At 52.2% G+C, this 27,950-nt stretch overlaps 15 protein-coding genes across 15 annotated transcripts; 5 read left to right on the top strand and 10 right to left on the bottom strand.

The window, feature by feature from the left end:
- Positions 1 to 553: 553 nt before the first annotated feature.
- BJY04DRAFT_191139 (major facilitator superfamily domain-containing protein) lies at positions 554 to 1,553 on the bottom strand. The gene has a single exon (XM_073711598.1). The coding sequence runs from the start codon at positions 1,459 to 1,461 to the stop codon at positions 643 to 645; it is 819 nt and encodes a 272-aa protein (XP_073570453.1). The 5' UTR covers positions 1,462 to 1,553; the 3' UTR covers positions 554 to 642.
- Positions 1,529 to 2,302, bottom strand: BJY04DRAFT_191138 (uncharacterized protein). Its single transcript, XM_073711597.1, has one exon. The coding sequence runs from the start codon at positions 2,246 to 2,248 to the stop codon at positions 1,904 to 1,906; it is 345 nt and encodes a 114-aa protein (XP_073570452.1). The 5' UTR covers positions 2,249 to 2,302; the 3' UTR covers positions 1,529 to 1,903.
- BJY04DRAFT_191134 (esterase/lipase) lies at positions 2,303 to 3,710 on the top strand. The gene is made up of 4 exons (XM_073711596.1): positions 2,303 to 2,846; positions 2,910 to 2,983; positions 3,062 to 3,243; positions 3,336 to 3,710. The coding sequence occupies exons 1-4, from the start codon at positions 2,686 to 2,688 to the stop codon at positions 3,702 to 3,704; spliced, it is 786 nt and encodes a 261-aa protein (XP_073570451.1). The 5' UTR covers positions 2,303 to 2,685; the 3' UTR covers positions 3,705 to 3,710.
- A 106-nt stretch (positions 3,711 to 3,816) lies between these two features.
- On the bottom strand, positions 3,817 to 4,959 carry BJY04DRAFT_191132 (ankyrin repeat domain-containing protein). Its single transcript, XM_073711595.1, has one exon. It carries the CDS (start codon positions 4,947 to 4,949, stop codon positions 3,903 to 3,905), a length of 1,047 nt encoding a protein of 348 aa, XP_073570450.1. The 5' UTR covers positions 4,950 to 4,959; the 3' UTR covers positions 3,817 to 3,902.
- Positions 4,960 to 6,286: 1,327 nt separating this feature from the next.
- On the bottom strand, positions 6,287 to 7,487 carry BJY04DRAFT_219106 (LPXTG cell wall anchor domain-containing protein; the record flags this gene model as incomplete). The annotated part of the gene is made up of 5 exons (XM_073716493.1): positions 6,287 to 6,683; positions 6,745 to 6,867; positions 6,965 to 7,099; positions 7,150 to 7,314; positions 7,366 to 7,487. 5 exons carry the CDS (start codon positions 7,485 to 7,487, stop codon positions 6,287 to 6,289), a joined length of 942 nt encoding a protein of 313 aa, XP_073570449.1.
- A 25-nt stretch (positions 7,488 to 7,512) lies between these two features.
- Positions 7,513 to 7,876, bottom strand: BJY04DRAFT_219105 (uncharacterized protein; the record flags this gene model as incomplete). The annotated part of the gene is made up of 2 exons (XM_073716492.1): positions 7,513 to 7,784; positions 7,831 to 7,876. 2 exons carry the CDS (start codon positions 7,874 to 7,876, stop codon positions 7,513 to 7,515), a joined length of 318 nt encoding a protein of 105 aa, XP_073570448.1.
- A 1,068-nt stretch (positions 7,877 to 8,944) lies between these two features.
- Positions 8,945 to 10,379, bottom strand: BJY04DRAFT_72311 (intradiol ring-cleavage dioxygenase). The gene is made up of 3 exons (XM_073720942.1): positions 10,114 to 10,379; positions 9,746 to 10,070; positions 8,945 to 9,700 (listed from the first exon to the last, which is right to left on the bottom strand). The coding sequence occupies exons 1-3, from the start codon at positions 10,355 to 10,357 to the stop codon at positions 9,073 to 9,075; spliced, it is 1,197 nt and encodes a 398-aa protein (XP_073570447.1). The 5' UTR covers positions 10,358 to 10,379; the 3' UTR covers positions 8,945 to 9,072.
- A 605-nt stretch (positions 10,380 to 10,984) lies between these two features.
- Positions 10,985 to 13,755, top strand: BJY04DRAFT_191128 (dynamin family protein). Its single transcript, XM_073711594.1, has 4 exons — positions 10,985 to 11,786; positions 11,834 to 12,430; positions 12,476 to 13,245; positions 13,289 to 13,755. Exons 1-4 carry the CDS (start codon positions 11,253 to 11,255, stop codon positions 13,683 to 13,685), a joined length of 2,298 nt encoding a protein of 765 aa, XP_073570446.1. The 5' UTR covers positions 10,985 to 11,252; the 3' UTR covers positions 13,686 to 13,755.
- A 10-nt stretch (positions 13,756 to 13,765) lies between these two features.
- On the bottom strand, positions 13,766 to 14,840 carry BJY04DRAFT_208031 (alpha/beta hydrolase; the record flags this gene model as incomplete). The annotated part of the gene is made up of 2 exons (XM_073713938.1): positions 13,766 to 14,097; positions 14,159 to 14,840. 2 exons carry the CDS (start codon positions 14,838 to 14,840, stop codon positions 13,766 to 13,768), a joined length of 1,014 nt encoding a protein of 337 aa, XP_073570445.1.
- Positions 14,841 to 15,308: 468 nt separating this feature from the next.
- On the top strand, positions 15,309 to 16,598 carry BJY04DRAFT_208030 (short chain dehydrogenase/reductase family protein; the record flags this gene model as incomplete). Its single annotated transcript, XM_073713937.1, has 4 exons — positions 15,309 to 15,406; positions 15,502 to 15,712; positions 15,796 to 16,170; positions 16,272 to 16,598. 4 exons carry the CDS (start codon positions 15,309 to 15,311, stop codon positions 16,596 to 16,598), a joined length of 1,011 nt encoding a protein of 336 aa, XP_073570444.1.
- A 605-nt stretch (positions 16,599 to 17,203) lies between these two features.
- Positions 17,204 to 18,877, top strand: BJY04DRAFT_228268 (major facilitator superfamily domain-containing protein; the record flags this gene model as incomplete). The annotated part of the gene is made up of 4 exons (XM_073718803.1): positions 17,204 to 17,407; positions 17,459 to 17,709; positions 17,756 to 18,693; positions 18,745 to 18,877. The coding sequence occupies exons 1-4, from the start codon at positions 17,260 to 17,262 to the stop codon at positions 18,875 to 18,877; spliced, it is 1,470 nt and encodes a 489-aa protein (XP_073570443.1). The 5' UTR covers positions 17,204 to 17,259.
- Positions 18,878 to 19,068: 191 nt separating this feature from the next.
- BJY04DRAFT_72297 (uncharacterized protein) lies at positions 19,069 to 20,570 on the top strand. The gene is made up of 2 exons (XM_073720941.1): positions 19,069 to 19,606; positions 19,661 to 20,570. Exons 1-2 carry the CDS (start codon positions 19,124 to 19,126, stop codon positions 19,946 to 19,948), a joined length of 771 nt encoding a protein of 256 aa, XP_073570442.1. The 5' UTR covers positions 19,069 to 19,123; the 3' UTR covers positions 19,949 to 20,570.
- Positions 20,571 to 20,798: 228 nt separating this feature from the next.
- Positions 20,799 to 22,682, bottom strand: plyC (polysaccharide lyase family 1 protein). The gene is made up of 4 exons (XM_073720940.1): positions 21,971 to 22,682; positions 21,562 to 21,914; positions 21,225 to 21,482; positions 20,799 to 21,154 (listed from the first exon to the last, which is right to left on the bottom strand). The coding sequence occupies exons 1-4, from the start codon at positions 22,324 to 22,326 to the stop codon at positions 20,853 to 20,855; spliced, it is 1,269 nt and encodes a 422-aa protein (XP_073570441.1). The 5' UTR covers positions 22,327 to 22,682; the 3' UTR covers positions 20,799 to 20,852.
- Positions 22,683 to 23,038: 356 nt separating this feature from the next.
- On the bottom strand, positions 23,039 to 25,335 carry BJY04DRAFT_219097 (Zn(II)2Cys6 transcription factor; the record flags this gene model as incomplete). Its single annotated transcript, XM_073716491.1, has 6 exons — positions 23,039 to 23,553; positions 23,641 to 23,712; positions 23,762 to 23,982; positions 24,032 to 24,177; positions 24,232 to 24,441; positions 24,493 to 25,335. 6 exons carry the CDS (start codon positions 25,333 to 25,335, stop codon positions 23,039 to 23,041), a joined length of 2,007 nt encoding a protein of 668 aa, XP_073570440.1.
- A 209-nt stretch (positions 25,336 to 25,544) lies between these two features.
- Positions 25,545 to 26,990, bottom strand: BJY04DRAFT_72216 (uncharacterized protein). Its single transcript, XM_073720938.1, has 2 exons — positions 26,782 to 26,990; positions 25,545 to 26,732 (listed from the first exon to the last, which is right to left on the bottom strand). The coding sequence occupies exons 1-2, from the start codon at positions 26,891 to 26,893 to the stop codon at positions 25,858 to 25,860; spliced, it is 987 nt and encodes a 328-aa protein (XP_073570439.1). The 5' UTR covers positions 26,894 to 26,990; the 3' UTR covers positions 25,545 to 25,857.
- Between the last annotated feature and the right edge of the window lie 960 nt (positions 26,991 to 27,950).

Raw genomic sequence — 27,950 nt, 5'->3', positions numbered from 1 at the left:
GGAACAGGAGGAGATACTGGTATTTAGAAATTGTAAGACTTTAGTTGAGTATTCGGGCTGATCCTTTAGGGAAAGAGGCAAATTGAACTCATCCCAATTTGCGAATGATGGTTTTGTCGGTAGTGCTGGCACAGGGTAATTGTCTAAATAATATATATTTCTGCCTGGTAGAACCAAACTTTGGAAGTAATACAGGAGTGATTACTCGAAAGGTCTTGCTCATCGGTACAAACATGTATGAAATGGAGTTTTACCAGATTAGAGGCGTTGATATTGATGCGCGGTTTCAGAATCAAGTTCATGTCGCTACTCTTAGCGTTGGGAAGTAGAAGGTTGGAGCCCTTCGGAGCGTCGTCTATTTGTGGCCTGAGGCTATAACTGGAGCGGCCTGCTGTCCTATCGGGATTTCGGCAGAGTGTTTCTCCGGACAGAGCTGCTCGCTGCCTCAGGCCGCAAGGATTCTTGCCTAACGGCGAGTTGCCGCTCGGAGATAGCATCAGCCCTCGGACTAACCGGGGTTGCCGAATCTGATGTTTATATCCGAGAGTCACGCTCACAGCGGATCCAGGACGGGCATGCAAATACACAAACTCATCAACCAAATCGTCTATCAAACACAGATCTATTATCTATCCGGGGTATCTAATTCGGCCGATCAGGCGTCAACTTCGACAACCTCCTCAAGCGCGGGCCATACTTCATAAATAAGAAAGGAATAGGCAGCAACACCGTCGCGACAGCGCCGATAATCGACACCGCAGGGCCAACATCCAACGCGTCAATCATCGGCCTCGCAGCTAGCGGTAATCCCGCCGCCATAATGCTCCGTAGAAAGGTCACCGCCGCCGTCGAACTCGCCGCATAGATGCCATACATGTCAACAAGGAAGTTCAGGCACTGCTGGAAAATGCAGTTGAAGCCGATACCGATGAACAACGCCGCCAGACACGGCAGAATCCAATGGTTCGGGGGCTTCGCTGTCCAAGCAAACAGGAACGCGCCGACGACGAAGAAGATCGCGCCGATGGCCATCGGCGGTAGTCGGGCTTCGGGGACTGGTTTGCCGTTCGCGTTGGCTGCGATCTCGTTGTAGCGGTATTGGTTCCAGATATTTAGGCCGATGGAGGAGATAACTCCGATTAGCAGGGCGAGGAAAGGCAGGGTTGCGACGACGGGGTGCCAGCCGCGGATTTCTCGGAAGACGATGGGGAAGACTTCGAGGGTGAGGTACATGACGCCGTAGACGAAGGAGGCGTATATGGCGATACAAGTGACAACGGGCTCGGTGGTGAGCATAATTATCGGCCGAGAGAGCTGCTTGGTGAGGATGGAGTGGACGTCAAGTTTCAGGTGTTCGTGCGGGTGGTAGTAGCGGTTGTCGTTGGTTTCTTTGCGCAGCCGCTGCGCTTTCTGCTTCAGCAGGACGAGCGGGTATACCTCCGGGAGGAAGCAGAACGCCATGGCGAAGGTGACAAACACCCAGATGGCGAGGATATAGCCGGTCCAGCGCCAGTTGAGGTTCGGGTTCGCGATGAGAGAAGCTCCGATGAGTGGACCGAGCGCTGGTCCTCCGTTCACAGCGACAGCATACAGACTGACTGCTATGCCACGCGTTTCGCGACTCCACATATCCCCCAGCGCCGCAGTGACATTGCTAATCGGGGCAGAGCCAAAGAACCCGGTGAAGAACCGGGTGACAAAGATTGACGTCGCATTGGTGCTCCTCGCCGTCCCGATCGCGAACAGCGACTGACAAAACACCGCAGGCAGGATACTAACTCTCCGTCCCCAGATCTCAGACATCGGCGCCCAGATGATGGGGCCGAAGATGAACCCGACCCTGGGTGCACAATCAACACGCCATTCCAAACACTTCAGATAAGGAACACTCAATAAGGAACACTCACAGATACAGCGCCACATCCAGCACAGCAACCTCCTGACTAACACCGACATATTCACCAATAATCCCATGCGCTGGCGTGAAAATGCTCGATCCCAGACTTCCCGCAAGCGCCAACATCCCCAGTTGAAACGTCACCCACCATTTATACCTAGCCGGCCAATTCTGCGGATTCATCTGATCATCCTGATCCCATTTGACCAAAAAGTCGGGGTCGAGGACTCGTTCGCGTTCGCGTTCGCCATCGCTTTCACTCCCACTCCCTTTACCTGTCGGGATTCGCCCCTTCTCCGTCTCGTCCCTTGGCTCGCCGTCGCCACGCCCAGTCAACGCATCAAAAACCATAATTCTCCCAATTCCACCACAGCAGGTACTTGTCCAACTGAAGATGATCCATGGGGAAAGAAATCCTTAAGAATGATCCCTGGAGATAACCAGGATAAGTCTTTATCAGGGCCTCGGCGCTCGGAGTCGGCCGAGTTTTCTTTTCTGGAAATCTGCGAGTGGGGAAAGTCGGATAAATCGGCGTTAGACTGTCGATCGCGCAATTGTCTCCAACTCCAACTGCTAACCCTACCTGGGCATGGAGATAAGCTGGCCGATTACTCCGTGAGTTCGTATTGAGGGCTGGATTGACGTGATGCGGGGTGAGAATGGGCGTAAGGGCGTAAAGTTGCCTGGGTTATATATCTAGCGTCCATCATCCGTGGGAGCTGGTTAGATTCTCAGATACATCCAGGCCTTACTCCTCTCCAGCTTAGGTTCTGCCAATATCGTACACGATGACATCCCTCGCACCCAGCAATTGCTGCTACCAAGGCGTGAAACACGAAGGCGAAGCGCGCGGGGAAATCTCCCGTATTGGCGACTTTGAGGTTTACATCGTGAAGCCAGAACGAGAACAAGAACAAGACCAGGAGAGCTACGAGAAGGCGATCTTGATGTACGTATACATCCCATCTCAATCCTCACAGTGGACCAAGCTAAGAAATGACCATGGTTGCAGCCTGACCGATGTCATCGGCCACAAGTTCATCAACGTCCAACTCATCGCCGACCAGTTCGCTGCAAATGGATATTGTAACTATATTCCCCTCCCATCCCCTCCCTTCTGCCCGCGACTACACTCTATAGTAGACATCCTAACGAATAATACAGTGGTTCTAGTCCCGGACCTCTTCGTCGGCGACCCAATCCCGCTAAACCGCCCAGGCGACTTCGATCTGCCCGCCTGGCTAAAAGGTGCCTACCACCCGCAGGGAACACCGCATACACCCGAGACCGTCGATCCGATTATCGAAGCTAGTATTGCTGAGTTGAGGGGGAAGTATGGGGTTAAGGTGTGCCCGCACTTACCCTACCCTACCCTACCTTAGTTTCCCCACACAACTCAGCGCACTGCAGCCCCCAGTCAAGACTAACCGTGAAGCAGAAAATCGGCTCTGTAGGCTACTGTTTCGGCGGAAAATACGTCGTGCGCCATCTCCGCCCCCCGAAATCGAAAATCGACGTTGGCTTCATCGCGCATCCGAGTTTCGTGGCTGAGGATGAGCTTCGAGGGATTAGCGGTCCGTTGAGTATCGCGGCTGCGGAAACGGATCAGATCTTTCCGGTTGAGAATCGGCATAAGAGTGAGGAGATTCTGAAGGAGGTGGGTGTTCCTTATCAGATTAGTTTGTATAGTGGGGTTTCGCATGGGTTTGCGGTTCGCGGGGATGTGAGTGATCGGGTGGCGAGGTTTGCGAAGGAGAGTGCGTTTTTGCAGGGGTTGGGGTGGTTTGGGGAGTTTTTGAGGGATTGAAGAGGGATTAGGGGAGGGAGGATAGGGGTTGTAGGGAGGGATATAGGTTGGATGGATGTGGTTGAAGTAGGGACTTATGGTTGCGAGTATGTCGGTACGGAGTATAATCCCAATTTATTCGACTGCGACTGAGAACTGTTAATCTCCTATGGTTTTGGTTGAGCTGCTTTATACATCACATTGCTAGACTCGGACGGCTCAGGTGCTCAACGACGGCAGTGTCTTCTGCCTTATAACAAGGTCATGCTCCTCCAAAATCTTCACAATGCCTTCATGCCGCCTAAGAAACGCCAACTGCCGCGCTGTATCTCCGCTTTTATCCTTGAGCGTATGGCCTGCGCCAGCCTCGAGAAGTAGTCGAACAACTCCTTCATGACCGCGCATCGCAGCAGACATCAGCGCGGTCAATCCCTTGGGAGACGCAAAGTCAACCTGAACCTGATGTTGAAGAAGCAAGCGGACAACCCCCTCACACCCCTCGCGCGATGCGAGGATCAGGACCGACGACCCATCACGAGTAGTGAGACTGATGTCTGCACCATGCTCAATCAGAAACTTCACCATCGACTCATGTCCAGTGGATGCAAACCACATGAGCGGCGTCCATGAATTTGCAGAGAGCTTGTCTACCGGCGCACCACATTGAACGAGCAGCTGCACTACCTCGTCGAGGCCATTCTTGGCCGCGAGACCCAGAGCGTTCGTTCTGTTAGGTACTCCAATCTTGATATCTGCACCTCGTTCAATAAGCAGCCTTGCTATTTGCCCGTTACCAGGAAACAGCGCATGCATAAGAGCGGAAAACCCCTGTCCGTCCACAGCGTCAATACTACTCCCCCAGTCGAGCAGAAGCCTGACCATACCCTCATGCCCAGATTGGGCGGCCCATATCAGTGGGGTCTGCATGTACCGGTCCTGGGAATTAACATCATCTCCAATCTCCAGCAGGAGCCTCGTAATATTCTCGTGTCCGCCTTTGACCGCATAGTACAGCGGCCCCCATTGATTCTGCGACCCGGTCACGGCGCCTTTATCAAGGAGCATTCTGACAATAGCCTCGTTACCCTGTCGCGCCGCATGCATTAACGCCGTCGAATCTCCATTCTCGCCGGCATTCGCATCAAAACCATGATCAAGTAATAAACGGACAATTCCTGTATGGTTGCGTGATATCGCAGACGTTAAAAGCATCGCACTGGTAAGCCCTTGGCTATTTGTGGCCATTCCCCGCTCAAGAAGAAGCATGACCGCCTCCTCATTCCCACCATGTACTGCAGCATACAGACAATTCTCGCCCCGTGCACCGCGATCAAGGAGTAGTGTCAAGGTTCGGATGTCCCCGGCCGTAACAGCGACCATCAGCGGAGTGTATCCAGATCTATCTTGGATGTTCAAGTCGGCGCCCGATTCAACCAAGAGCCTCACGACGGTGTGGTGTTTATTGTGCACCGCGACGCCCAAAGGAGGTCGACCCATATCATTTCCAGAGTTTATTTGCGCTCCCTTCGTCAGTAGCAAACTGACTATATCGGCATGACCCTGCGAAGCGGCGAGGTATAGAGGCGTCGCACCAGCGTCAAACGGCCATTTCTCGCTAGTGGAGACGCCCCGCACATTGACGGATGCTCCTCTATCCAAAGCTCGAAGGACCGTCTCACGATGGCCGTGAAAAGCACCCCATAGAAGCGCCGAGCATCCGCCGTAGTTGCTGTTATAGTCGAATCGGAAGTTTAGGAGAATTTCGTATAGTCGCCTACTTGCGAGGCTTAGCCGGCAGAGATCCGCCTCTGATGATACAAACTGGGCGAGATGGAGTAGGATCTCGTTGGGGAGATCAAGGAGGCTCATCCCTTGTGGGGGGGTAGAGCTGGTGTCGAGAGCTGTCATTTGCGGGGGTCTGATGTTTCTGAGATGAGGGTCTGGGGTGTTTCACGACAGGAGTTTACCTGAAAGAGAAAACAGGCTACAATCCGTTAAATGGATAATGGTAGCTCCTGGTGATGCCCTGGAAGATGGTTGATGTTTCTCTCTGCTGTTAGCGCCGAGGGGCAGTGCACCTGCAGCAGGCTAGGTCACCAAGACAAAGAACCGTACACAGCCAATCAAAAGCCAGCCAAGGATGTTCAAAAACATCAGCTATATGACCCGGAGAGGCCTGTTCGAGTTTCACATAATTCTGATACCATCTGCAACGTTCTGCGCGGCTGGGCGTTCCTTCCTCGATTCCGACCTGCTGCCTGCCAGAAAACTACTCATTGAATATTTACACCCACCTGGCATAATTAAGCGTCAGCGTTACAGCTATTTGGCCTGTCTCTCTAGGGTCAGGGCCATATGCCTGGGATCAGGTAAACAACACATCCAAAGAAACGGTTATACAGCGCGCAAGAAACTCGCGCTTGGTAGATAAAGCCCTGTACACGTTGCATTTGATTGTTAACTTCATCGACATGGGGCTAGTCCGACCTCGATATAGTCCGGAGAGCATTGTTTAGTGATGGGAGCCAAATCTCAAAGAAAACAACCCTAACTGGCTTCCTTCAGCAACTATTTACCTGAGGGCATGCCCCCATCGACCCTCTCTACGTGAGCCTCGGCGAATAAGGCGGCGGCGGCGCATCCGGTCCCGACAGCGAGGCTGTCGCTTCCGCTCCCTGTCTACCAGACCCCGATACTCCAGACACCACCGATATCGCCGGCCGGCTATAGCCCGGCGGTCTCTCCCCCTTTTTGCTCTTTCTACGCCTGTAGAAAAGGACAAGTCCCCCTATAACAATCGAGGCACCCACCGCGGTACCTACACCGATTCCGATTTTAGCAGCCATTGACAGACCGGACGATGGGATTGGGCAGATGACGTTGGTTAGCGACGTGATGGTGTCGGAAGACTCGGTAGAGTCGTTGGGGTCATTGGACTCGCATTTGTAGGTTGAAGAGAGGGTTATGCTTGTGTCTGGGAAGAAAGAGGGGAGGTGGATGCTATAATGGAACATTGTCAGCTGGATCATAAAGTGGTAGGGTTAGACAGGTCTGTACATACCTGGTGATACGCCCAGAGAGGTCAATTGATACTGCGCTTTCAAGGGGTAAATTGATGTCCAGCGGTTCTGAAGCGTCGATGTGGATCGTCGCATTCGCTTCTTTCAGCGCTGGCATCGACAGGCTAGCGTATAATCAGTGGCAGCAACATAGTATGCATGATGGAACAGCCAGCCTACCCGTCCATGGCACCCCAGATGTATAGCTGCTTATCTACTGACTTCAGGCTTGTCAGGTCCAAGCTAGAACCATTGTGCGGCCGTCTTAGGTGGAATCGTGCTCCAGAGTCAGTGGACAGCTCGCTATTGCTTGCATTAGTGGGCGGCCCAGCGGACGCAAGGCTTGCTAGCCCAATGCTGTGAGAGTTAGTCTAGATGCGTCACAATGAGCAATATGAGAGAAGCACCTGCGAATATATCCAGCAAGTTTAATGTAGCCAACAGAAACAAGGCTCGGGAGCGAAGCCACGAACCCAGTGTCGGGGTCGAGGTCGACAGGACTGGGGGAGCACTGGGCGCAATTGCCAATGATGAGGTCATTGTCGACGATCTTTAGAGCATCAAGATTTATCCTAACGGCGTTATTAGGGCGCTTGTGGTCATTAAAACAGAGGAAAGCCTACTCGTAAATACCCCCATCAACCCGAATTGCAGGAGCGCGCTCCAACGACCGGAAGTCCAAGTGCAGCCGTCCGTGCGCGTCAATGATCTCAATCTTGCTACCGACGTGTTTTAACTTCGGCATGCTGACGTTATACAGAAAGGTAGTGTTAGAAAAGTTCCAGTGCGCCGATAGAGTGAAGGTTCGGCATGTCAATTATTGGGACAGCTGGGTATCCGCGAGGCGTGGTGTACCGAGATACGTGGAGCGTCCCTGTGATATTGACCACATCTGGGTAGTAGAAACGGTCGTCAAGGCGGCTGATGTCGATGATATCTGCGACAATGGTGGTGCAGCCATCGAGGACCCAGGATGCGCTATCATCGCTGTAAAAGGAGGCGCCATCGGGGTCCGTGAAGACGCATTCCCGGGCATGGGCAGCTGGCGGGGTTAGCACCTCTCTTGAGACTCCTCGGGCAATACATACTAGCCAATAATAGAAGCATGCATAGCCAGGTAAGCTGAGCCGCCATTCTGCCGATACCTAGGAGGAAGGAGTTCTCGCAGCGCGACACGGGGTGTTTGTTTTGATATGCCCCTGGGGGGCTTGGCCTCACCCCCAAGCCTCGGCGTTGGGCGCAATACCCAGCTAATCCTCGAATTGTCATGGTACAGACATTAGCGTGCTTGGAATCTGCTCACTGTCATTGTATATGCATGTCGCAAGCAACAGAACCATCTCTGCGATATATCCATCTCATGAGCCTTCGCACGGAATATGGGCCATTGATCCGTGGCGGTTCCTCACATCAAACAATGCAGTGAATGCCACCAGAAAGGCTACTAGGAATTATACTCAACTCTAGTGTAGGATGTAAGTAGAAGGGTAAATACTTCGCTGCTGGCAGCGTAAACAAACTTGGCACCGAAATCCCAATTTGGCACAATATCATCCAAGTACTCTAGTTGCATACGACTACAGAGCGCTAAAGATTCCCTTCATTTTAGGCTCGGTATGCTTAGATTGGAGAAGGCAGCGTATCCATAACTAGTTGTTGCTGCATAGATAGTATAACCTAAGACAGGCAGGGCCGCAGACCTAGGGATGATTCCAGGTAGTGCGGGAGGGCGTACACGTTAGTTAGGTAGGCGAATCTGTATGTCTGTTGCGAAGCGGGCATGGCCGATTTATTCTAACCCTAAATTACATAGGTTCGAGGATGCTGTTTGGAGAACTGAGTCTGGAGTCAGGGTTGGAGGCGGGGTTAGGATTGGTCTGCTGGGAGGGTTCCGGTTGAAATCGAGTGTGTATGGTCCCCTAAATAATCAATTATTCAGGATTCCGCGTAAGACATTGTCTAGATAGGCACTTGCCCAGTACATTTACTATTGTACTCTGAATCAAACGCGGCGTTTATGGTATTTATGGAGAGGATGAAGGTGTTGGTCGCGATGAGGAAGGTAGTTTCGTTTCTTGGGTGATGCTGAAATAATCATTTTTCCTCAATCTTCCTTCAAGGAACTGCAAGAAGCCTATATTAGAGTTACTGAAGAGAAACTTGGGAATGGCGAGGTTGATGTAGTGGATCAGAGAGAGGGCTGGGTAATGCACGACACCCGCAGGTGGATGGTATTTATATGCTGTGGGTCGGTACTCCCACGGAGATTCTTGTCACTACCTATACATGACTGCTTTCATATCGCCCTGTTACACAAGTGACGAAAAGGCCTAAGCTGACGGCGCAGCAGTACCGGCAGGGATCTCGCCAGATGGCATGGCCCCAGAAGGGGCAGCTCCAGAGGGCATTTCGCCGCCACCACCACCACCACCACCAAAAGCACTGCTATCGGTGTTCTGGTGGCCACCATCTTCATCATAGTACGCCGCGATGCTGTAGTATGAGTTGTCGGTGTAATCAGCCGAAGCATTGATACCGATTTGAATCCACGCGAACAGTCCATCGTCGAGCCCATTGCCGAGGTACACATATTCAGGGAAGGGGTCGTACTCGTCGCTCGCCTGCTCGATACTCCACATGTCGTCAGCATTGGTGGTGATGGCTTGAGTGTTCTGATTGTACGGGGTGGTCTCCTCGACCGCAGTGCGAAGGACCTCGTTCCAGAAGAGTTGGCCGATGTGGGCGACGCTGCCGGTGCCAACTTCTAGGGTCCCGTTGTTACGGTTTACGGTGGCGTTGAGGTGCGTGAGGAGATGCGTGTGGGTTGCGCGACCGTCGTAGTGGCCCGGGAAGATGGTCTGGAAGGTGACGATTCCGTCTTCGTTGGTCTCCTGGATACCTCGGAGGTAGGTGGAGTCCCACTCGTCGGCGGCAACGTTGCCGGTGGCCACGATTCCACTACTCAATTAGTGTGTAGTCTTGCATGCTGGGGAGGTGACATACCTGTAGATACCGGTGGCATTGGCATTCCAAATGTCGACAAAGGCACCAGGGATCGGTCGGCAGGTGTTGACATCGATGTACTGCACCTCAAGGAAGACGTCAACTCCTTCGGAGTAAAGCTCCTCTCGCACGTCCTGTCGGGTGATCTCTCCCCAGACATAGTATGGGCCATCAGTGATAGTCGGGGAGAGGATAGCACTGGTGTTGCCGCCGAAAATCTCCTCTTCAGGAGTGTCAGGGGCGTAGTTCAAGATACCTGTCTTGTTGTGGTCGATTGCCTCCCACTCTTCGAGAGCAGCCAAGTCACGTCGCCACTTTTGAGGGTCTACGTTGTTAGACAGACCTTTTGAACTGGCGTCAAGACTTACTAGCAGTGATACCACGGTCCTTTCGGAGCTGACGAGTGGTCTGGGCACGACGGGCGACATTGCGCTGGTTCAATTGTACGGCGTCGTCGGTACTGGAGCACGAGTTCAAAGCATTCCTTGCCTTGATTGCCTGAAGGTCTCGAGCCCGGAGCTCGCGCTTGAGGACAGCGGGATCGTGCTTCTCACCCGGGTGGGCAAGAGCCAGAGTGGCTGCAGTAACAGTGAGAATTCCAGAGAAGCGCATGGTGATGGTTCGAGTGGTGAAGATATTATTGATGGCAGTCGATTACACAGTCTGCTTGTCCATCTTATAGATAATCCGTCTTCAGAAAACCTCGGTAGTAGCCGCGTCACCGCAAGCCATCGAGGTTTCACTAAAAAGGGCTGAAGAAAAGGATGCGTAATACAAACGAAGCTATAGGGTTGCCAGCGCCGAAAATAGGGCTAGCCTTAGTTACAAGAAGCAGACAGTTTCTTGGCGCCGCGTATGCTTTTGGTTCAGTGCTTGGTATGAGCTTAGCTGGCTCCACTTGACCTTTCTTACGCGGTTGAGAACAACACGCTGGTAGATAGCAGATGGCACAGCCACTTTCTATCGTCGTAATGAGTACCCGGAGATTGGCTGTTACGAGCCTCCAGTGGCATACGTGCCACGCACTTGCAGGACCGTCCGGCGTCTGGAGAGGAGTGACGAGGCCCAATATCCAGTGATCGACACTGTTTTCCATCCTGCGTAAGGCCCGTGGGTCTAGACTCCGCTGCGGATTTAGTTTGTTCTCGACAATTCTGGTTCCAGCCTCAAAGCCCTAATATTGTGCTCAGTCAGCGGACTTCGATTATCCCGGTTAAATTGCTATACACATTCCTGCCCTATACAGCTTGACGATCCTGTGTATTCTTCAATCAAATGGCTACAGTTAAGTGGCCTGTATGATTTCTTGCTTACCAAACCATGGACTCCTCCGGCATCGTGGGGAGCAAGCTAGAAAACAATACGTGCTAAGCCATGTACAGGCCAGTATTTTGCATACCAGTATGCCCTCTCAACGATGCTGGTGGTGAGGTCCGGGGTTCTATCCCATCGCAGCTGCCGTTGGTGAACGCTCCCAACCAGGCAGGGGCGCATTCAACCCCGTGAGATGGCTTCAGTTCCCCTCCCCGGACTCCACGGTTGTTGTCATGTACAGATCACCACGGCGCAAGTCCACATCTTCCTGTGCTCGCTGTTTGGCCTGGATATTGTTACGGCCATCATAATTAAGAAACCGCGGAAACGAGCTGCGATAGACACCATGGCCGACATCCAAGACCTCAGCACCAACTCTCTGACCGATCCCGCCCTCCTCGACAAGATCGACAAGCTCTTTGCTTGCAACGTTGGCGACTATGTCGCTCTTCCCCAGCTGATCGCCGTCGGTGATCAGTCCAGCGGCAAAAGCTCTATCCTGGAAGGATTGACCGGCCTGCCATTCCCCCGCGACAGCACGCTGTGCACCCGCTTTGCCACTCAGATCACCTTTCGTCGCGCGACCGGACAGGTGTCGCGTCGCATCCGAGCCACTATCAAGCCAGCCTCACAATCCACCCCAGAATGTGTCGCGAAGCTCAAGGCATGGACCCGGTCGGAGACGGGCACACTCAGTCCAAAGGTGTTTTCCGATATGATACAGCAGGTAGGTCAACCGCCCAGAAGATGTCGCACTGCTGATCGCCTTGATAGGTGCACACTGTGATGGGTATTCGAACGCTCGAGGATCAGTCAAAGCCGACCTTCGCCCGACACGTCTTTCGCCTTGAGATCAGCGGCCCAGATGAGGACCATTTGTCTGTGATCGATGTCCCAGGGATCTTCAAAACAGTGACGCCCGGTGTGACAACCAAGAATGATATCGAGGTCGTACGTGGTATCGTGCAAGAGTACATGAAGAACCCACGGTCGATCATACTTGCTGTCGTTCCGGCCAACGTCGATGTCGCGACGCAAGAGGTCATTGAACGCGCCCGTGAAGTTGATCCCGAAGGCCAGCGCACTCTTGGTGTCCTTACCAAACCCGACCTAGTTGACCGAGGTGCTGAAGCGCACGTCTTGGACTTGATCGCTGGTCGAAATATGCCTCTCAGACACGGCTGGGTACTCGTTCGCAACCTGGGTAAGAGCGAGCTTGCGATAGGCGACAGAACTCGAGCCGAGGTTGAGGAGGAACTTATCAAGAAAGAAGGATGGAGCACAATTGCGCCGGATAGGTTTGGTATCGAGTCACTTAGGAAGCGGTTGCAAGAAACTATTACCGACAATGCTCGTCGCGAGTTCCCAATGGTAGGTCCTAATCCCCTATCTACACATCCACCCTAACTGTACCAGGTACGGCTGGACATCAACAAAAAGCTGAATGAAACCAAAACATCCTTGAACTCCCTGGGCCATGAACGCGCGACGCGTGAGCAGCAAGTCGATTATCTCCTCGACATCGTCGCAAAGTTTGAGACGATCATGGCCAACGCCCTGCGCGGAAACTATGGCGCAGACGAAATCTTTGAAAAGGTCAAACAGTTCCGGCTCGCGACCACCATCATCAACCGCAATGAACAGTTCAAAGCCGACATGATGGCCCTCGGTCACGTCTATCGTTTCCGCGGCGAGGAGACGGAGCCTCCGCAACCAGTTCACCAGAAGGTCGAAAAGGAGGAGACTCAGTTCATTACCCGAAAGATTGAGACCAAGCTAGATCTTAACGGGACACTCGTTGAGGGCGAGCTCCTGGCTCAACCTGTTGAGGACGACATCTACCAGTGGCTTGCTGCGGAGTATCAGGGTTCGCGTGGGTTCGAAATCGGGACGTTCAGCACTGCCCTGCTTCCCAGTGTCATGAAGAAACAAACCATCAAGTGGGAGAGTATTGCTCTTGGCTATGTTAGCGACCTCATCGCTGTTGTCAATGCATTTATCGTTACTGTAATCAATGACCTCTGCCCGGACCAGCGCATATCCCGTGGATTATTGTCTATCATGACGGATGGTCTGCAAAAGAGATACCAGGCAGCAATGGATCACACCCGATTTCTTCTTGAAAACGAACGCAACGACACCCTCATGTCATTGCATCAATCATTCACCGCAACCCTACAGGATCGGTAGGTCTTGTTTCTGTTTCTCTAATCCAGCTAACCTTTGCAGGCCAGAGTTGAAGATGCAAAGGTACCTCACGGAAAAGACCTTCCATGCCGGCAATGTCACTCTGGGCAAGGTGGTGCGAGTAGATGATATCAGAGCAGCATTGCCAGGACTGAGTAACCTAGACTTTATGCTTGGACAGGTTCATGACATACTACGAGCGTACTATTTCGTTGCGCAGACACGCTTTGTTGACAATGTTTGCATGCAGTCGGCGAATTACTTCTTGTTGAGTGGCCCAAAGAGTCCGATCAAGCTGCTCTCACCGACCTTCATCTATCGTTTGTCGAATCAGGAGCTGGAGGATGTTGCTGGCGAGGATCCTGTCATTCACCGACAGCGGCTGCAGTACACGAAGGAGATGGAGGATCTTGAAGTTGCAAGAAAGATCATTCTATAATATCACTACAGTGTGATATTCTGTACAGTGGATTTTGTATTCTTAGACTCATTCATAACCACAATCAGTCATTTCTACTCTCATGGACCCCGAGCTTTCTTGACCATATCTGCAACATCCTGCGCAACTTGAAGAAGTGCATTCATAGCTGCATTACTCCACGGCGCCATCTGGAGGAATCCGTGAGACAGTGTCTCGTAGTGATGCCAAGTAACCTGATTTCCAGCCTCTTCCAACTTCGAAGCATACTCCACCCCGACATCCCTCAAACAGTCAAAGCCACAAGTGTATACCACCGCCGGCGGAAGTCCCTTCAAATCCTCAACCGGTTGCATCCCAGGGGAGATATACGCAATGGACGGCGGCACTCCAGCCGGTACGTAATTCCTGGCAAACTCAAAAATGCCGTTACCTATAGCCAGCGCATCAGCACCTACTCGCTTTATCCAGACCAAGAAGAAAGTATCACTCACAAACAAGATAAGGACCCCCATTATTCTCCACCGCCGCCGGCGTATCAAACGGCACCCTCGCCTCAGGATACAGCAGAAACACCCCCGTCAGCCATTTCTCCTTGCCGTTCTGCTCTTTCTTCCCATCATCTCGTAATCTCAGAGATAGAGCGGCCGTCATATTCCCCCCGGCACTATCCCCTCCTCCAATAACCAGGTCCGGATCAACACCCCTCTCCCTCCCCCCTTCACCCCTCACCCACACAAGCACAGCCTCATACTCATCCAACTGCGTCGGATACTTCCACTCCGGCGCAAGCCGATACTCCACAAGATAAACCTGCACACCAGCGCGCTCAGCAAGAATCCGACACCCGTTTTCAAATTCATCCGCTGAGCCGACCGTGTACCCGCCGCCATGGAAGTAAATCAGCGCTGGCGTACCTCTGGGACATTCTTGGGGGATAGAAGGGTATAAAACACGAATCGGAATCGTCCCATGCGGACCACGGAGGGCCGTGAATTCCACCCTTCCGATCTGTGCTTGCTTTGAAGGTGGCAGGGAAGTGAAGTTGAAGATCTGGCTGTGGATGCGGCGTTCGGAGAGGAGGTTTTCGCCGCCGAGGCGTAGGTCGGGGTGTTTGGAGGTGAAGGTGGAGATTTCGGGGTCGAGGGTTGAGCGGGGGGCTGTTTTGGGGATCATGTTGGTGTTTTGTTTTTATTTCTCTGATAGAATGTAAAGAAAAGACCTCAGGTTTAGAATGCTTGAACCAGGGATCGGAGGCTGGGCGAGGCTTATATGGTGCCGAGAGTGGTGATCAGGTTCATCTGGTGGAGATGGAGATGGAGATTGAGACGTCATGATGTGTTCAACGGTTATCGCAACACCACCTGCTGGCAACAACTGCTGGATCTCCGCTTTTCTTTCCCTCGAGCTGCATCTTACCTTCTTCATTGCTCTAGTATTTGTGTCACTGGATGTCGTGCTCGCATAAACTACCTATAGATCTACAGTTGTCCAGACTCATACGACCATTCTCATTCTCATTCTCACAATCTATATCCAAACACACCATATCCACCCTCGCGGTTGAGACGGCACTGAGAACTCACCACAGCATCTCGTAGTCCCCTAACAAGCCCTCCCAACGAAGTCAACCACACCCCCAAAATGCAGTCCGTTCTCCACCCGATTCTCGGTCCCCAGAAAGAAATCCACGATCTCACCGGCCGAGTCGCTCTCGTTACCGGTGGCGCGCTGGGAATCGGGTAAGTCCCTTATTCCTTCTCTACTTCTCTGCCTTCATGTCGTTGTCTAGACGTATCCTCTCGACTTAAGCTGAGAACTAATGCGCAAATGCCAGTTATGAGATCTCACGCGCCTTCGCGCTAAACGGCGCGCGCGTGATAATGGTAAACCGCAAAGAAGAGCAAGGCACCGACGCAATCAACAAAATCAAGGCCGAGTCAGGCGGAAAGGCACAGATCGAGTGGGTGCACTGTGACCTGGGCGATCTGAAGCAGGTGAAGGAGGTTTTCGAGGGTGTGAGGGAGAGGGAGGGGAGGCTTGATCTGGTACATACCAACCTACCTACAACCGTACTATGATTGGAGCATAGAAGATTAAAGAAACTGACACATACGGCACTGGAATGCAGCTCATTCTCGCCGCAGGCATAAACGCAAACCAATACGCGCTGTCCACCGACGGCATCGAGCGGATCTTCCAGGTGAACTGGCTAGCGCACTTCTACATCGTGAATCTTCTTTTCCCGCTGCTGCGGAAGACGTCGAAGTTACCGGGCGCACCACCGCCGAGGATCGTGTTTGAGAGCTCAGAGATGCACCGCGTGACGATGCCGACGACGAAGTTTGCGTCGAAGGAAGAAATTAATGATGACAGGAAAGACCCGACGCAGTTATATGCTCGGACCAAGCTGGCGATTATCCTCGGGGTTAAGTTTGGGTTGTACGAGAGGGTTGTTAGGGCTAATGGGGATCGGGTGTTTGTGGAAAGTGTGCATCCGGGGGCTGTATGTTTTTCTCTCTCTTTCTTTCTCTTGCTCGCTGTTTCTGTCCGCTGTAGTCCCAGGACACGGATGCGGATACGGATAGCACACACTAACTGTTGTAGGTCAACACCGCCATGCAAAACCAATGGAAAGACGCATATCCCGGTCTTCTGGGAAGGCTGCTCACGACAGTTATGACGACGGTTAGTCGGAGTGCTGAGCAGGGATCGTTCAGTGCGCTGTATGCGGCGACAAGTCCAGAGGTCGAGGAGAAAGGGTGGAATGGGTATTATTTTACGGACCCGGGGCAGCCGGGGAAGGAGTCGATGCTGGCGAATGATGTTGCGCTGGGGAGTAATCTGTGGAATTTGAGCCATGAGTTGGTCAAGAGTGTTGTTGGGGAGGATGGGATGGAGGATTGGGGGTTGAAGGGGGTGAATGTAGTGTAGGGGCTGGTTGGTCTGGAAGTACGGTTTGTATAATTGGCACTCGGTGGCAGTGTTGAGAGTACGGAATAACGAAGTTTGGCGATTCTCTTATTATGCTGTGTGAAAAGGCTGTCGGAGGTAGAGAATGCAGGGTTGAAGATGAGGGGGTGGGCCTCTTCTCCCCGGTGAAGTAATCCGGGCTTTTTCGGCGATAAGGCATGCTCTGCTGGACTTTGACGTGCTTCTCTTCTAAACCTCCCCTCTGCCACGTGCTAGTTCCAGACCCCAGCTGAGCCTGCTAGCTTTGGTCCCCTAAGGGCATGCGACATCGCTCAATGGTGGCCCTTTCCTACCCACACGGATGATACCAGAGGATCTAGCAAGCCATCTGATACCTCAGAGACAAGGCCTGCTCGCTCTTACATCCGTGTCTTGGTATATCTTCCCGGGCGTGGCAGCAGAGCTTGTCTCGCTGTCGCAATCAAGCCCTGGATGGCATCATCTACACATTTGGAGTAAACCCGGTGGTGCTATCAACGCTACGATCGCGACATGCATGAATCACGATGCCTCATACTGAGCAGCAGATAAGAGTCGCCGATCTCGCTGTCTCCTCTTTCTCTCAGTCGAAGTCAAAGGAGGGTATTTTTTGCGTGGTTGAGTATCAGCAGCAACTCTCACCATGGCCGAACCAGCACGAAAATGGTACAACTGGTTCTCACCAGACGATACGGCCGAGGAACGGAAATTGATCACGAAGCTTGACCTCTTGATTGTTCCGTACGCATTCACTGTGTACTGGGTTAAGTATATTGATCAGGGGAATATCAGTACGCTTACCCGTCCACAGTCTTCAGTGAAGATGGCTAACACCAGCACAGACAATGCCTACGTCTCCGGCATGTCCGACGAACTCGGCTTCCACGGCAACGAGCTCGTCCACTTTCAAACAATCTTCACAGTCGGAAACGTCGTCGCCCTGCTCCCATTCATGTATCTCTTCCCGCGCGTGCCCATGCACTGGCTCGTCCCGGGGCTAGACCTCATGTGGGGAATCTTCACCCTGCTGCAGTACCGCGCAACCAGCTACTCCGAGATAATGGCATATAGATTCCTCGTCTCCGTCTTCGAGGTAAGCTCCAATTTCCCACCACTCTTTCGGAAACTAACACCACTAGGCCGCCTACTTCCCCGGCGTGCACTTCGTCCTCGGCTCCTGGTACAAAAGCAACGAGATCGGCCGGCGCGGCGGCGCCTTCTACATCGGCCTAACCCTCGGCATGCTCACAGCGAGCCTGCTCCAAAGCGCAACACTCAACAATCTTGACGGCGTGCACGGCCTCGCCGGCTGGCGCTGGCTATTCATCGTAAACGCCATAATCACCCTCCCGCTCGGCCTCATCGGCCCATTCATCTACCCCGGCACGCCCGATAAGCCCAACCGGCTAGTCATCTCAGACAAGGACCTAGAGCTCGCGCGCGCACGGTTGGAACGAGAGGGACGCCGCGCCAAAAGCGCCCCCTTCTCGTGGGCGCTCGCACGGAAGATCTTCGGCACACGCCGCTTCTGGCTTGTGCTCCTCTGGGACGGGCTCTTCTTCAACAGTTCCGCAAACACAGCGTCGTTCCTACTCTGGCTGAAGAGTCTGAACAGGTATGCGCCGGCGCGAGTAAACGAGCTGAATTCCATCTCGCCGGCGCTGGGAATTTTCTTCGTGCTGTTCATCAACACGAGTACGGATTTGTTTTTGTCACGGGAGTGGGCGATTACCCTTGCGTCGGCGTTCAATTTCACGTCATCGCTGATACTAGCAATCTGGCATGTCCCCGAAGGCGCGAAGTGGTTTGCGTTTGCGGTGCAGTATTCCGCTGTTGCGGTCTCCTCTGTGCTGTATGGGTGGGTGAATGTGATATACCGGGAGAATGTGGAGGAGCGGGCGGTTGTGCTTGTGCTTATTACGGCCGTGTCGACGCACTGGAATGCGTGGATTCCGTTGCTGGTTTATCCGACGGTTGAAGGGCCGAGGTTTCCCAAGGGGTATGTGTATTCGGCTGTCATCACGGCGTTGTTGGTGGGGATGACGTTTGTCATTCGATATGTTTATGGGGCGCATGGGTGTGTAGTCTCTCCTGAGTTTGAGATGTTTCTGTTGCTGATGATTTGCAGGGAGCATGATCGACCGCTTTGGAAACGGCAGGGTGAGTCTGTGTCTGAGGCTGAGGGTTTGGTCAATGCGGCGGCGACCTCGAGTGATCAGGATGTGTCTAAGACAGGGCATGTGCAGGTGAGAGCTGCGTGAGAGAGCATAGTACGGGTGAAACATACCCACCGTGACAGGTGTTTAAGACCATAATGAGTCCAGAAGGAGTCTTCCAGCCTTGCAGATGGAAATGTTACCTCCAGGTAAACACGTGAAAGCTCTAGGCAGAAGATCCCCGCACTGGCCAGGAACCTGTCTATCAATCCACGGAGTACATCTACTCTTTCTTACTGCTTGACCCACCTGTCCACTTGTATAGCCCTGATAGAATCTTATAAGATTAAAATGGATCTGCACGATAGGTCACCCTTTATTCCGATCATACCAGGCTGTCTGAAGCGACTGCCGCGAGCCCCGCCTAGGTGTCTACCTGAAGAGAGGGATGTCAAAGCCATCCAAGTTCTGCGAGAATTTGGAAGTGAGCTAGGCTGTTCTGCTGATGAGATAAGGCAGGCTTGTGACCTGGCCTCCGGTTTTTCCGATATTGTCGTCGTTTTGGAGCGGCCATTACGCGATGAACATCACCCATATAACCAATCCTTCGAGCATTTTGTTGATAGCAATCCTACCTTGAGACATATCGACGAGCTCCTCCAGTTCGCTAGTGCAGGCGCACGATCTATCAAGACAACTACTGTGGTCAACGCATTTCCGTTCCAAAAATATGAGAACAACGCTGGCATGGATCGCCGATGTGAGCCAATCCTGGCAAAGTTTCTACAGACCAAGCGGCCACGAGTCGTTCTACAATGCGTTAACACAATTCATGTCAGTCCGTACATCAACTTTCCAGGCGAGTTTGCTCAGCTAAATCCCCAAAAGGTTGATCGACTTGAGACTGGTGGCACCTGCACTGTCATCCCGTCCTTCCACCCTTCTCACGCGATCAAATATAGCCCGTATTGCCTCGATCTACGTATTTTCATGATGTATCATTTTGCCATGGCATTTCGCTACCTGCATGAGCCAGAGGACCCCCTTTGCAGGCGCTGTGCGGAAATGATTCAACACAAAGAGCGGATCAACCGATATCGGTTAAAGGAAGCGATGTGCCTGCCGAGACTTACGATAGCTTCACGCATCTCAAAAATCCTTTCCCTTTCATACTGAATCCGAGAAAGTCCCGTCCCGTTGCTTGCAAGCCAGGGCTTCGGCGGTGTCGATGAAAGTGACCTCCAGAAGACAAACAGAGAGTCCGAAAGCTATGAAGTTTTGGCAGACTGGCTTACGCTACTTCTCGAGAAGACTCACGATTTCGACCTCTTCGGAATTGCCTATACTTTGCTCCTATTACGCAGTATGGGTTATAAGGCCAACCCCATCTATGCACGAGTCGCCACAGCGCTGGTCGAGAAAGATCTACAGTATGACCACTGGTTCCGCAATGATGAGAGGGAAGGGGCTGCTGAAGCCAGCGCGAAGCTTTCACGGATAAGTCTTGCTAATGACGATCCTTATACCCAAACCACTGAGGCGAACAAATCGGCCTATAAAGCTGTTTCAGAATTGCTGGGCCTGGCCGAGAAAGGTGAAACCCTTGACATTGCCGAGTGCCACAAAACTATCCACTCCTTGAATTTAAGCATTGATTGCTACTTTGAAAGCACGCGGGAGATTGTCCTAGGTCATGCCTTGCAGTTGTCAGCCCTTTCAAAGCGTTGCATGGCAATTGTGGGCACAATTAATAAACAGCGTCAATCTGAGGAGGGCATCAACCAGAGTGAAGTGACAGGTTACCTCGAAAATTTGGTGAAATGCTTGAGAAAGGTCAGAATGGAGCTGGAACTATGTCAGACATGAGGCTTCTTTTTGGTTTTTTTCCGATGCATCATCTTTATATAATGCTATGCCTTGGGGTTAGGCAATGTCATGGGTGACTCTAGTGTAGAAGTTTAAGGTCTGTATTTTCTTTCATCTGTTGTGTGTAGGGGCGAAAGTGTTTTACAATTTTGTACATTGCTCTCAAAGCACATCCCAACTATCATATATACAAGTGACTGCTCCGTCAAACAAGCTAACACTTCTTACTCACACTAATCTCCTCCACCAAAGAGTTCGCCCAAACTTCCAGATAGGTATACCCACTCTCATGCAACTCAAGACTATCCGCAACATTCGGATCCGTGCCGAGCGCTGCCTCAGCATCATCTGGGATCCCATCACCATCTGTATCAGTGCGCGCAGTACCAGGATCGATCTCGCCGACACCCCCAATGTCAGATTCGTTGTCGATGAGCGCGCCCTCGGAGCCGTAGGAGAGGACTTCTGCGATCAAGTAGGTGTCTACGTCGTCGCGGACAAGGGAGGCTCCGACATCTATAGGTATTGGATTAGCTAGATGTTCTACCCGGGTATGGGTGGGTGTTGGAGAGGAAGTGGGACATACTCTCAGTAACGTATGCAACGACCTCCTCTGGCGTCAAGAGGGTCTCAGGCGGTGGGTAGTCGTACTTTGTGTCTACGATCTCCATCCCGCCGTAGTTGGATGATGAGGGGCCGAGGGCGTTTCCGTTGAGTGTACCGTCTTGGTCTGGGTCGTAGTAGTTGTTTTCGACGTAGCCGTGGAAATTGGCGTTGCCGCGGGTGAAGGCGGTTTTGCTGGTTGAGGGGCCAGAGATGAAGTAGTTGGCTATGATGTGTGCGTCTGACACAGGTTAGTATCAGGGTTGTATCGACGCGTTTTCCAGAGCATGGGGATAGGAGAGGAGAGGAAGAAGACATACAGCTCTGCCCTGATGAGTCTCCCGCAATGTAACCGCCGCCACCACCCCAGTTGTAAACGAGGTTATTCGTGAAGTCGTTCACACCTTTGACCTTCGGGTTTCGGGTCTTGTTGTCGATGTAGAGGTTACGGAAGAGCGAGATTCCTCCATCTGTCTCCATCAGCCCACCGCATGAGTGAGTCTCCAGGCCTTGGGCGATGATCGTGTCCTGCACGGTAACGTTCTCCGCAGTCCCGCTGATAGAGAATGTTTCGTCACGACCCCATGAGACGGAGAGATGGTCGAAGATCATGTTGCTTCCTTCGGCGATGGTGATGCCGTCTTTGCCTGAGTCGCCGCCGCGGCCCATTCGTCTACCCTAGTTAGTTTCTTTTCTGGGGCCATTCGTGGGATAGAAGAGAGCACATACATCCTTAGATACCGAACAATCGCATCATCCGCGTTTGAGAAGCTCCACCCATTTCCATATACTGTAATTCCATCGCCTGGCGCCGTCTGGCCTAGAATTGTCACGCGTTTTGAAACGACAATTCGGTCTTCGATGTTAATGACACCACCAACAGCGAAGACGACGATACGGTCTGTTTCCGAAACAGCATCACGCAGTGAGCCCTCTCCTGAATCCTCAAGGTTTGTGACAATGTAGACCTCGCCGCCGCGGCCACCAGTGGCCTCTGCGCCAAAACCTGATGCACCAGGGAAGGCGGGAATAGCGGCGGTAAGGCCGGATAGGAATGGAATGACGAGAGCGAGAGGAAGCTTCATGGCTGCGACACGGTATCAAACCTGTTGATCAACGAACTTGAAGAGCACCCTCGGGGGATTTGGTGTTTTATATTCCACTTCTGACACCCACGACTAACAAGCCCTAACGGAAAGCCCGCAGCCTAATCAGGAGCGACCCCCGATTGCTGCAGAAAATAGGGCGTCACACCTCAGCCTGGAATAAATTAAAGCTCTATATTCATCATCTTGGCGCAGCTCAATCCACAAGTCAGGAGTCAGGTTCGTCGAGTCAACAGGGGTAGGGGGTAAACGACGCGGCTGAATTCTGAAACGTGGAGAAGATCGGCGACTTGGATAGATTGACACCTCCCCGGTTCCACCTATAGGGCGTTTCAAATATGGTGTCGTTCCGTTTCTGACGCGGGCAGTCTTTAACGACCAATGCGCAGATCGCAGGTTATGAAGTGATTGGTTTTATTTATCCTTGGTGTCCGGTGGGGTTCTTCAGGCGTATGCACGGAATACGAACCATCCCGCCACATGCTCCGGGGTTGTCAGGGTAGGCATCATCGATGCGACAGAACAGGAGATTCTTATCGTAGCACATGCACTTGAGGTCAGACGGACGGCGCTCTGTACCCCCATCGCCCTCGCCTGTCTAGTAAAATTGCACGACGGAGTGTATTCAAGAGTCTATAACGGTGAGGCTTGCAGCGCACGTGGGTGAGCCTATATCCGATTTCTGCCATTATCACAGGTTATGCACCTGTATCCTGTTTAGGATGTCAAAGCTGCTATAGTCATTTGGGAGGGCATCAAATTGGAAAATTGGGTTGGTTTCCATGTACGAAAAGTCGTGCAATGCGCCAAAGAACGTAGGATCAGTCAAAGATGGACCGTTCGCTAAGAGATCATTGAAGGGCCAGTCCATGAATGCATCAAGCGACTGTGGATTAGGACTAGGACCCCCAATGTCCGTGCTGGAAGACTGTGGTCCCGGGGCGTTTGGGTCTGCTGATTTAATTAAAACATTCGTAGGTGGCGAAGCATCCGTGTCCAGAATCGTTCTTCGCCTCCTTGACGCTGGGGCGCTCTGGGTCATCGGCGGCACAAGACTTTTCCTGCTGGTCGATTTGGTGGGAGGGTGGTAGAGCCTATGCAGGTTCTGGTAGATTCTCTTCGCCGGGCTCCAGCACACAGAGAGCTCGTCAAGAACCAGCAGGCCAAGCTCAACCTTTTTGTGATTTGCAGCAATACTGATGTCTTCTCAGTTATGGTGTGCAGCATTTATTAGGGTCAGTACGGCTGACAATGTACAATGTGTCGCAGTGACAGGACTTCGGCGAAAGCTACCAAACGCCGTGCGGTATTTCTGAGCCACATTGCATATGTCAGTTGCTCCTTGATAGCTTATGTGACGACTCTCTGATAGTTGTCAGTGTACATAGTAGCAGTAAGATTGAGAAATCCTCACCTGCATCTTGCAATTTCAGGAGAGACGGCCTCATGAGCAAGATGAAAGCTGTGTGATACACCATGTGCATAGTATAGACCGCAGGCACGTTGTGTAGGACTCCATTATGTTCCAGGCCCAGCTCCTTCGGCAGGTCGTAGTACCAATTCTTCAGTTCAAGGACTATGCCGGAGAGAAACGATCGTGTTTGCTCCGTTTTGATGTTGGACTTCGGCATATATCTGCGCTATCAGTCTTAGTTTAGACACAATACAGGGGACGGAAGCTCACAGAGCGAGAAGAATTTTCTCGATGATCTGGCAGACGCCGACAAGCTCTTTTGACAGATTTCCGATGATTGATCGGCGCAAATCAGCAGGACTCATTTCCTCGGATGACACCAGTGCATCAGGCAAACTGATTTGTGCTTGGAAATCCTAGACTGTGCGTCAGCCAGGCGCTTTAAAAAGGAAGCAATTCAAGGCACGAACCAGCATCGTGCAAACGCGTCCGGTATACATCGCAGCTAATTTGTCCATGCAGTATATCGACCAATAAATCCGCTTTCTGACCTCGACTTCCTCTGGCAAGAGCCAGCCTGCAGGGGTGACAGTGGCAGAATCGATGTTCAGTCCCATGTCCAAAGCAAGCCTGGTCGCCATGCCGAGGTATAGCCAGCAGGCTGCGTCAGCACCAATTGCCTGCACCAGTAAGTACAGTGGATATATGCGCGGAGGTCAGAGAACACGTACGACATAAATGTGGGCCAGTATACAGAGGGATTGGAGGGTGGTGATATTAGGATTCTTCATCTCATAGTGAAGCAAGACTTCCGCTCTCTCCAAAAACAGTCGACCGGCAGTCCTAATGTCGGTGGGATCAGCACGAACCTCGACGTGGTCTGAGTGTCTACTTGCAAGGGCCAAGATACAATTCAGCAATAACGAGCTGAAGTATTTTCCCTGAGTAGCGCGAGCGTCGCGGAATAGTTTCTCGTCGACAGCTTGCATCCAGGGTTGTTCCCACTTGAAGTATGAGTCTATCAGCTCATTTTCCAGCTCAGACGATATCATCGGCTGATTGAAAATATTCTGTTTAGAAAGTGTGCTCTGAGGTGGTGGGAGATCAGACTCGGGCTGTGGCTGCTCCGGTACTGAGGCCGATTGAAACTCCAGACGCCCGCTCGCCATACCAAAATATCTCGCCTCGCCATCTTGCTCAAAGTTCATCGACTCGTCCTTGGACAGACTGCCAGACACTTCATTGGAGCGAGAGACTGAACCGGACTTTGGCTGAACAGGGTCGGAGGGAGAACTATCGAAGTCGATAGAGTGAGCTTTGAGCGTGTTCTCCAAGAATTCAATCCGCGACCGCAAAAGCTCCACATGAGATTTTGATGCTGGTCGTCGACCATCGCCTTCAATAGCGTATGTGCATGGTAGCTGGCGATCCTGGCAACGGGAGCAGCGGGGTTTGATGCCGTCACACTGGTGGATGTCAGTTGGGCTCGGTCGAGTTCGGATTGGCGAGACGGTACCTTTGCTCGGCGCTTTCTGCACGGCTGAACACGCGGTCGTGATGTTCTTCCGCTTCATTGCTGGGCTTGGGCTGGGCTCCTAGTTGAGATTGGTGAAAGTCTAGATTTCCTGGTCGTTCGAGGGGCTCCAAAGGGCCCACCCAGTCGAATCATGGCACTGATTGGCCAACTCAGGCTCCGGTCGCGGAAGTTATATTCCGCCACCTGCACCTGGGCATAATGAAGCACAGCTCTAGACAGAAACAACAGAATACCAAACGTTATAGGGTCATGCTAAAAAGCGCAAAATAGTTGGAGACTACAGTTCCTATGAACCACAGCGGGCACGAGATGCATCATAAAACATGAATATCAAAATGCAGTTGAGTGTATGGAAACTTCTATTCTATCCCCAGCATCATTCTTACTTTGTATAGTCATCATCATGAACGGCCACAGTTTATATCTAGTAACTTTCACAAGGTCAGAAGGCGTCAGATAAACGATACCGGATTGAAGAAGTTGGCAAATCACGCAAAATAAGTCGTAAAAGAGGGTATCAAAGAAATAGATCGTCAGTAGGCCAGCCCACTATTCACAATCACGCGGCAAAAGCCTCCCGAAGGACCTTCTGGCCTTGGGCGAGGGCCTGGGAGGGCTCTTCGCCAAGCCACTGGGACTCCAGGCGCTCGATGTTGTTTTCGATCTCCCATGCTCGGGTGCCAGCGACGTACATTGAAGTACCATGAAGAGTGTCATCGCAGATGACACCTGCAGAAACCTTGGCGACATCCTCGGGGGTGCTGAGGGGCAAGCCCTCCTTCTGCCAGCGGTCCTCCACAGTCTTTGGGAAGGAGTTGCCAGTTTGTGTCATCCAAGGGCAGATGGTATTAATGCGAATGCTGTGTCGGTAGGGGGAGTTGAGGTTGGCTCGGAGAGAGCGCATAAGGCCTTGCACACCGTGCTTAGCGGCTTGATATACAGAGACGACGGGTGTCTCCTTGAAGCCTGCGGCGCAAGAAAATAGCAGGATGGACCGGTCAACTCCAGGGCCGCGGTTGTGACGGAGGTACACGCTAGCGATGCGAGTAACGTAAAGAGATCCGACGAGATTAACATCAATGTCTTTCTTCGAGGGAGGCTTTTGGATGGCTTTGAGGTTGAGGGTGTGGTCGAACCATGTCTCCTCAGTCTCTGTGCTGCCAGCAGTGACGACGACATGGTCGATGCGCTTATATCTCTTGAATGTTTCTTCAAAGAGATCAAGAACTGACTGATACTCGGTAACGTCCGTCTTCTGGAAAACTGCCCGGAATGGCTTTGGAGGTGCAGAAGGATCTGAGTGGACAGGCCATTGCTGGATGCACTTTCGGGCTACTTGCTCGCCACGAGCAGCATCAATGTCTCCGATTGCCACATGAGCGCCGTTTTTGCAGCACAGCTCAACAAGACTAGCACCAATACCGTTGGCCCCGCCTGAAGCAGTCAGTAATGGTCAATAATGGAAATGCGCGCGAGTACTCACCGACGATGAGAATGATCTTTTCATTGAGAGACTCCTTGTGGGTTTCCGGAAGGAACTGGGCCACAGGAAGCCCAGAGTTGGACTCGGATGCAGGTTCTGTCTTAGCGATCATGATGAAGTATGCGCAGATCTGAGGGGACTGATAAGGACAAATCTAGTGAGAAGCAGCTAGGAGTTAGGAGTTCACACTGGATCCGGACGCAGCTGCTGTCTTTATATCTCCTATTCACCCCTCGCCAATCCTTCTAAGAGGGCGTGTCAGAATCATTGAATGCAACATTTCTGATCCTCGGAGTGCAGGTGGAGCATGCATGAGACGATAAGAGCGCGGAGTGACATCGTTGGATGGCGCGAAAACAGCTCCACAGATGGTGTGTTTCTCGCTGCCACTGCCTCACGCCCACTGTGGACCTTCGATCAGCGAGCGGGGATAGAAAATCCGGAGAACTGGAGACTAGAGAAGACCTGGAGAAGACGATCTGGGGATTGACAGCTGCATCATGGTGGATGTTGCGATAGTAAGATAGAACACTGACATGAATCTAGACAGATTATGAAAAGACCCTGATTCTTGAAGCTTGATCCGCGAATAGGTCCTGCAGAAGCTGAGGCAATGGCTTTCTGAGGTTGGCGTACCTGGAAAGGAAGCGCCGTCCTTGGCGTCTTCTCGTCTCTCATCATCCTCGCCGTCTCGCCATCCTTCCTCACCACTCTTATTCGATCCTTTTTACCACAGCTCATACTGACCAATAGACTTTGGCCCTTCTTCCCCAATTGAGTTTCATTTGAATGCTGACATTTGCCCGTTCAAGCTACCTACAGAGCCGGGATGACGACTACCCCTCATTCACAAAGATAACACCAGCGAGAAATGCGGCTAACATCTCTCCCTGGTCCTATACGAGCGCTCCACCGAGACTTTTGGTTCAGGTTCCCTCCGTTACACGACCAGATGCAAGAGAGACAAACTGGAACTGCGAGCTGATCTATCTCCAACTTCGGTTATCCGCAAAATTAAAGATGCTGGGGCGCTCCTAGTGTGATTGGTGGCGCCGCCGTGGCATGTGGGACGACGTCATGGCGCTGCGGGATGTGATATGCCAGCCATCTCCGGCACGAAGATGAGGTGGAGGATGCCAATGCAAGACGACTGGAGAGTGTAGTCTTGA

Source organism: Aspergillus karnatakaensis (assembly GCF_047715665.1).
Source record: "Aspergillus karnatakaensis strain CBS 102800 unplaced genomic scaffold BJY04scaffold_29, whole genome shotgun sequence".
In the NCBI taxonomy this organism is placed as follows: Eukaryota; Fungi; Ascomycota; class Eurotiomycetes; order Eurotiales; family Aspergillaceae; genus Aspergillus; species Aspergillus karnatakaensis.
This window is presented reverse-complemented; position numbering and strand designations above follow the sequence as displayed.

Coding starts and splice junctions, on each gene's coding strand:
- BJY04DRAFT_191134 (XM_073711596.1), top strand. CDS start 2,686: ATGACATCCCTCGCACCCAGCAATTGCTGCTACCAAGGCGTGAAACAC. Junction 2,847..2,909: donor TACGAGAAGGCGATCTTGAT/GTACGTATACAT, acceptor CCATGGTTGCAG/CCTGACCGATGTCATCGGCC. Junction 2,984..3,061: donor GTTCGCTGCAAATGGATATT/GTAACTATATTC, acceptor CGAATAATACAG/TGGTTCTAGTCCCGGACCTC.
- BJY04DRAFT_72297 (XM_073720941.1), top strand. CDS start 19,124: ATGGATCTGCACGATAGGTCACCCTTTATTCCGATCATACCAGGCTGT. Junction 19,607..19,660: donor AATGCGTTAACACAATTCAT/GTCAGTCCGTAC, acceptor AATCCCCAAAAG/GTTGATCGACTTGAGACTGG.
- BJY04DRAFT_72216 (XM_073720938.1), bottom strand. CDS start 26,893: ATGATCGCTAAGACAGAACCTGCATCCGAGTCCAACTCTGGGCTTCCT. Junction 26,733..26,781: donor AAAGATCATTCTCATCGTCG/GTGAGTACTCGC, acceptor TGACTGCTTCAG/GCGGGGCCAACGGTATTGGT.
- BJY04DRAFT_191128 (XM_073711594.1), top strand. CDS start 11,253: ATGGCTTCAGTTCCCCTCCCCGGACTCCACGGTTGTTGTCATGTACAG. Junction 11,787..11,833: donor TTTCCGATATGATACAGCAG/GTAGGTCAACCG, acceptor TCGCCTTGATAG/GTGCACACTGTGATGGGTAT. Junction 13,246..13,288: donor ACCGCAACCCTACAGGATCG/GTAGGTCTTGTT, acceptor TAACCTTTGCAG/GCCAGAGTTGAAGATGCAAA.
- BJY04DRAFT_191132 (XM_073711595.1), bottom strand. CDS start 4,949: ATGCTTCTTCTTGAGCGGGGAATGGCCACAAATAGCCAAGGGCTTACC.
- BJY04DRAFT_72311 (XM_073720942.1), bottom strand. CDS start 10,357: ATGCGCTTCTCTGGAATTCTCACTGTTACTGCAGCCACTCTGGCTCTT. Junction 10,071..10,113: donor GGACCGTGGTATCACTGCTA/GTAAGTCTTGAC, acceptor CTAACAACGTAG/ACCCTCAAAAGTGGCGACGT. Junction 9,701..9,745: donor AATGCCACCGGTATCTACAG/GTATGTCACCTC, acceptor CTAATTGAGTAG/TGGAATCGTGGCCACCGGCA.
- BJY04DRAFT_191138 (XM_073711597.1), bottom strand. CDS start 2,248: ATGGTTTTTGATGCGTTGACTGGGCGTGGCGACGGCGAGCCAAGGGAC.
- BJY04DRAFT_191139 (XM_073711598.1), bottom strand. CDS start 1,461: ATGGCGTTCTGCTTCCTCCCGGAGGTATACCCGCTCGTCCTGCTGAAG.
- plyC (XM_073720940.1), bottom strand. CDS start 22,326: ATGAAGCTTCCTCTCGCTCTCGTCATTCCATTCCTATCCGGCCTTACC. Junction 21,915..21,970: donor ATTGTTCGGTATCTAAGGAT/GTATGTGCTCTC, acceptor TAACTAGGGTAG/ACGAATGGGCCGCGGCGGCG. Junction 21,483..21,561: donor AGACTCATCAGGGCAGAGCT/GTATGTCTTCTT, acceptor AACCTGTGTCAG/ACGCACACATCATAGCCAAC.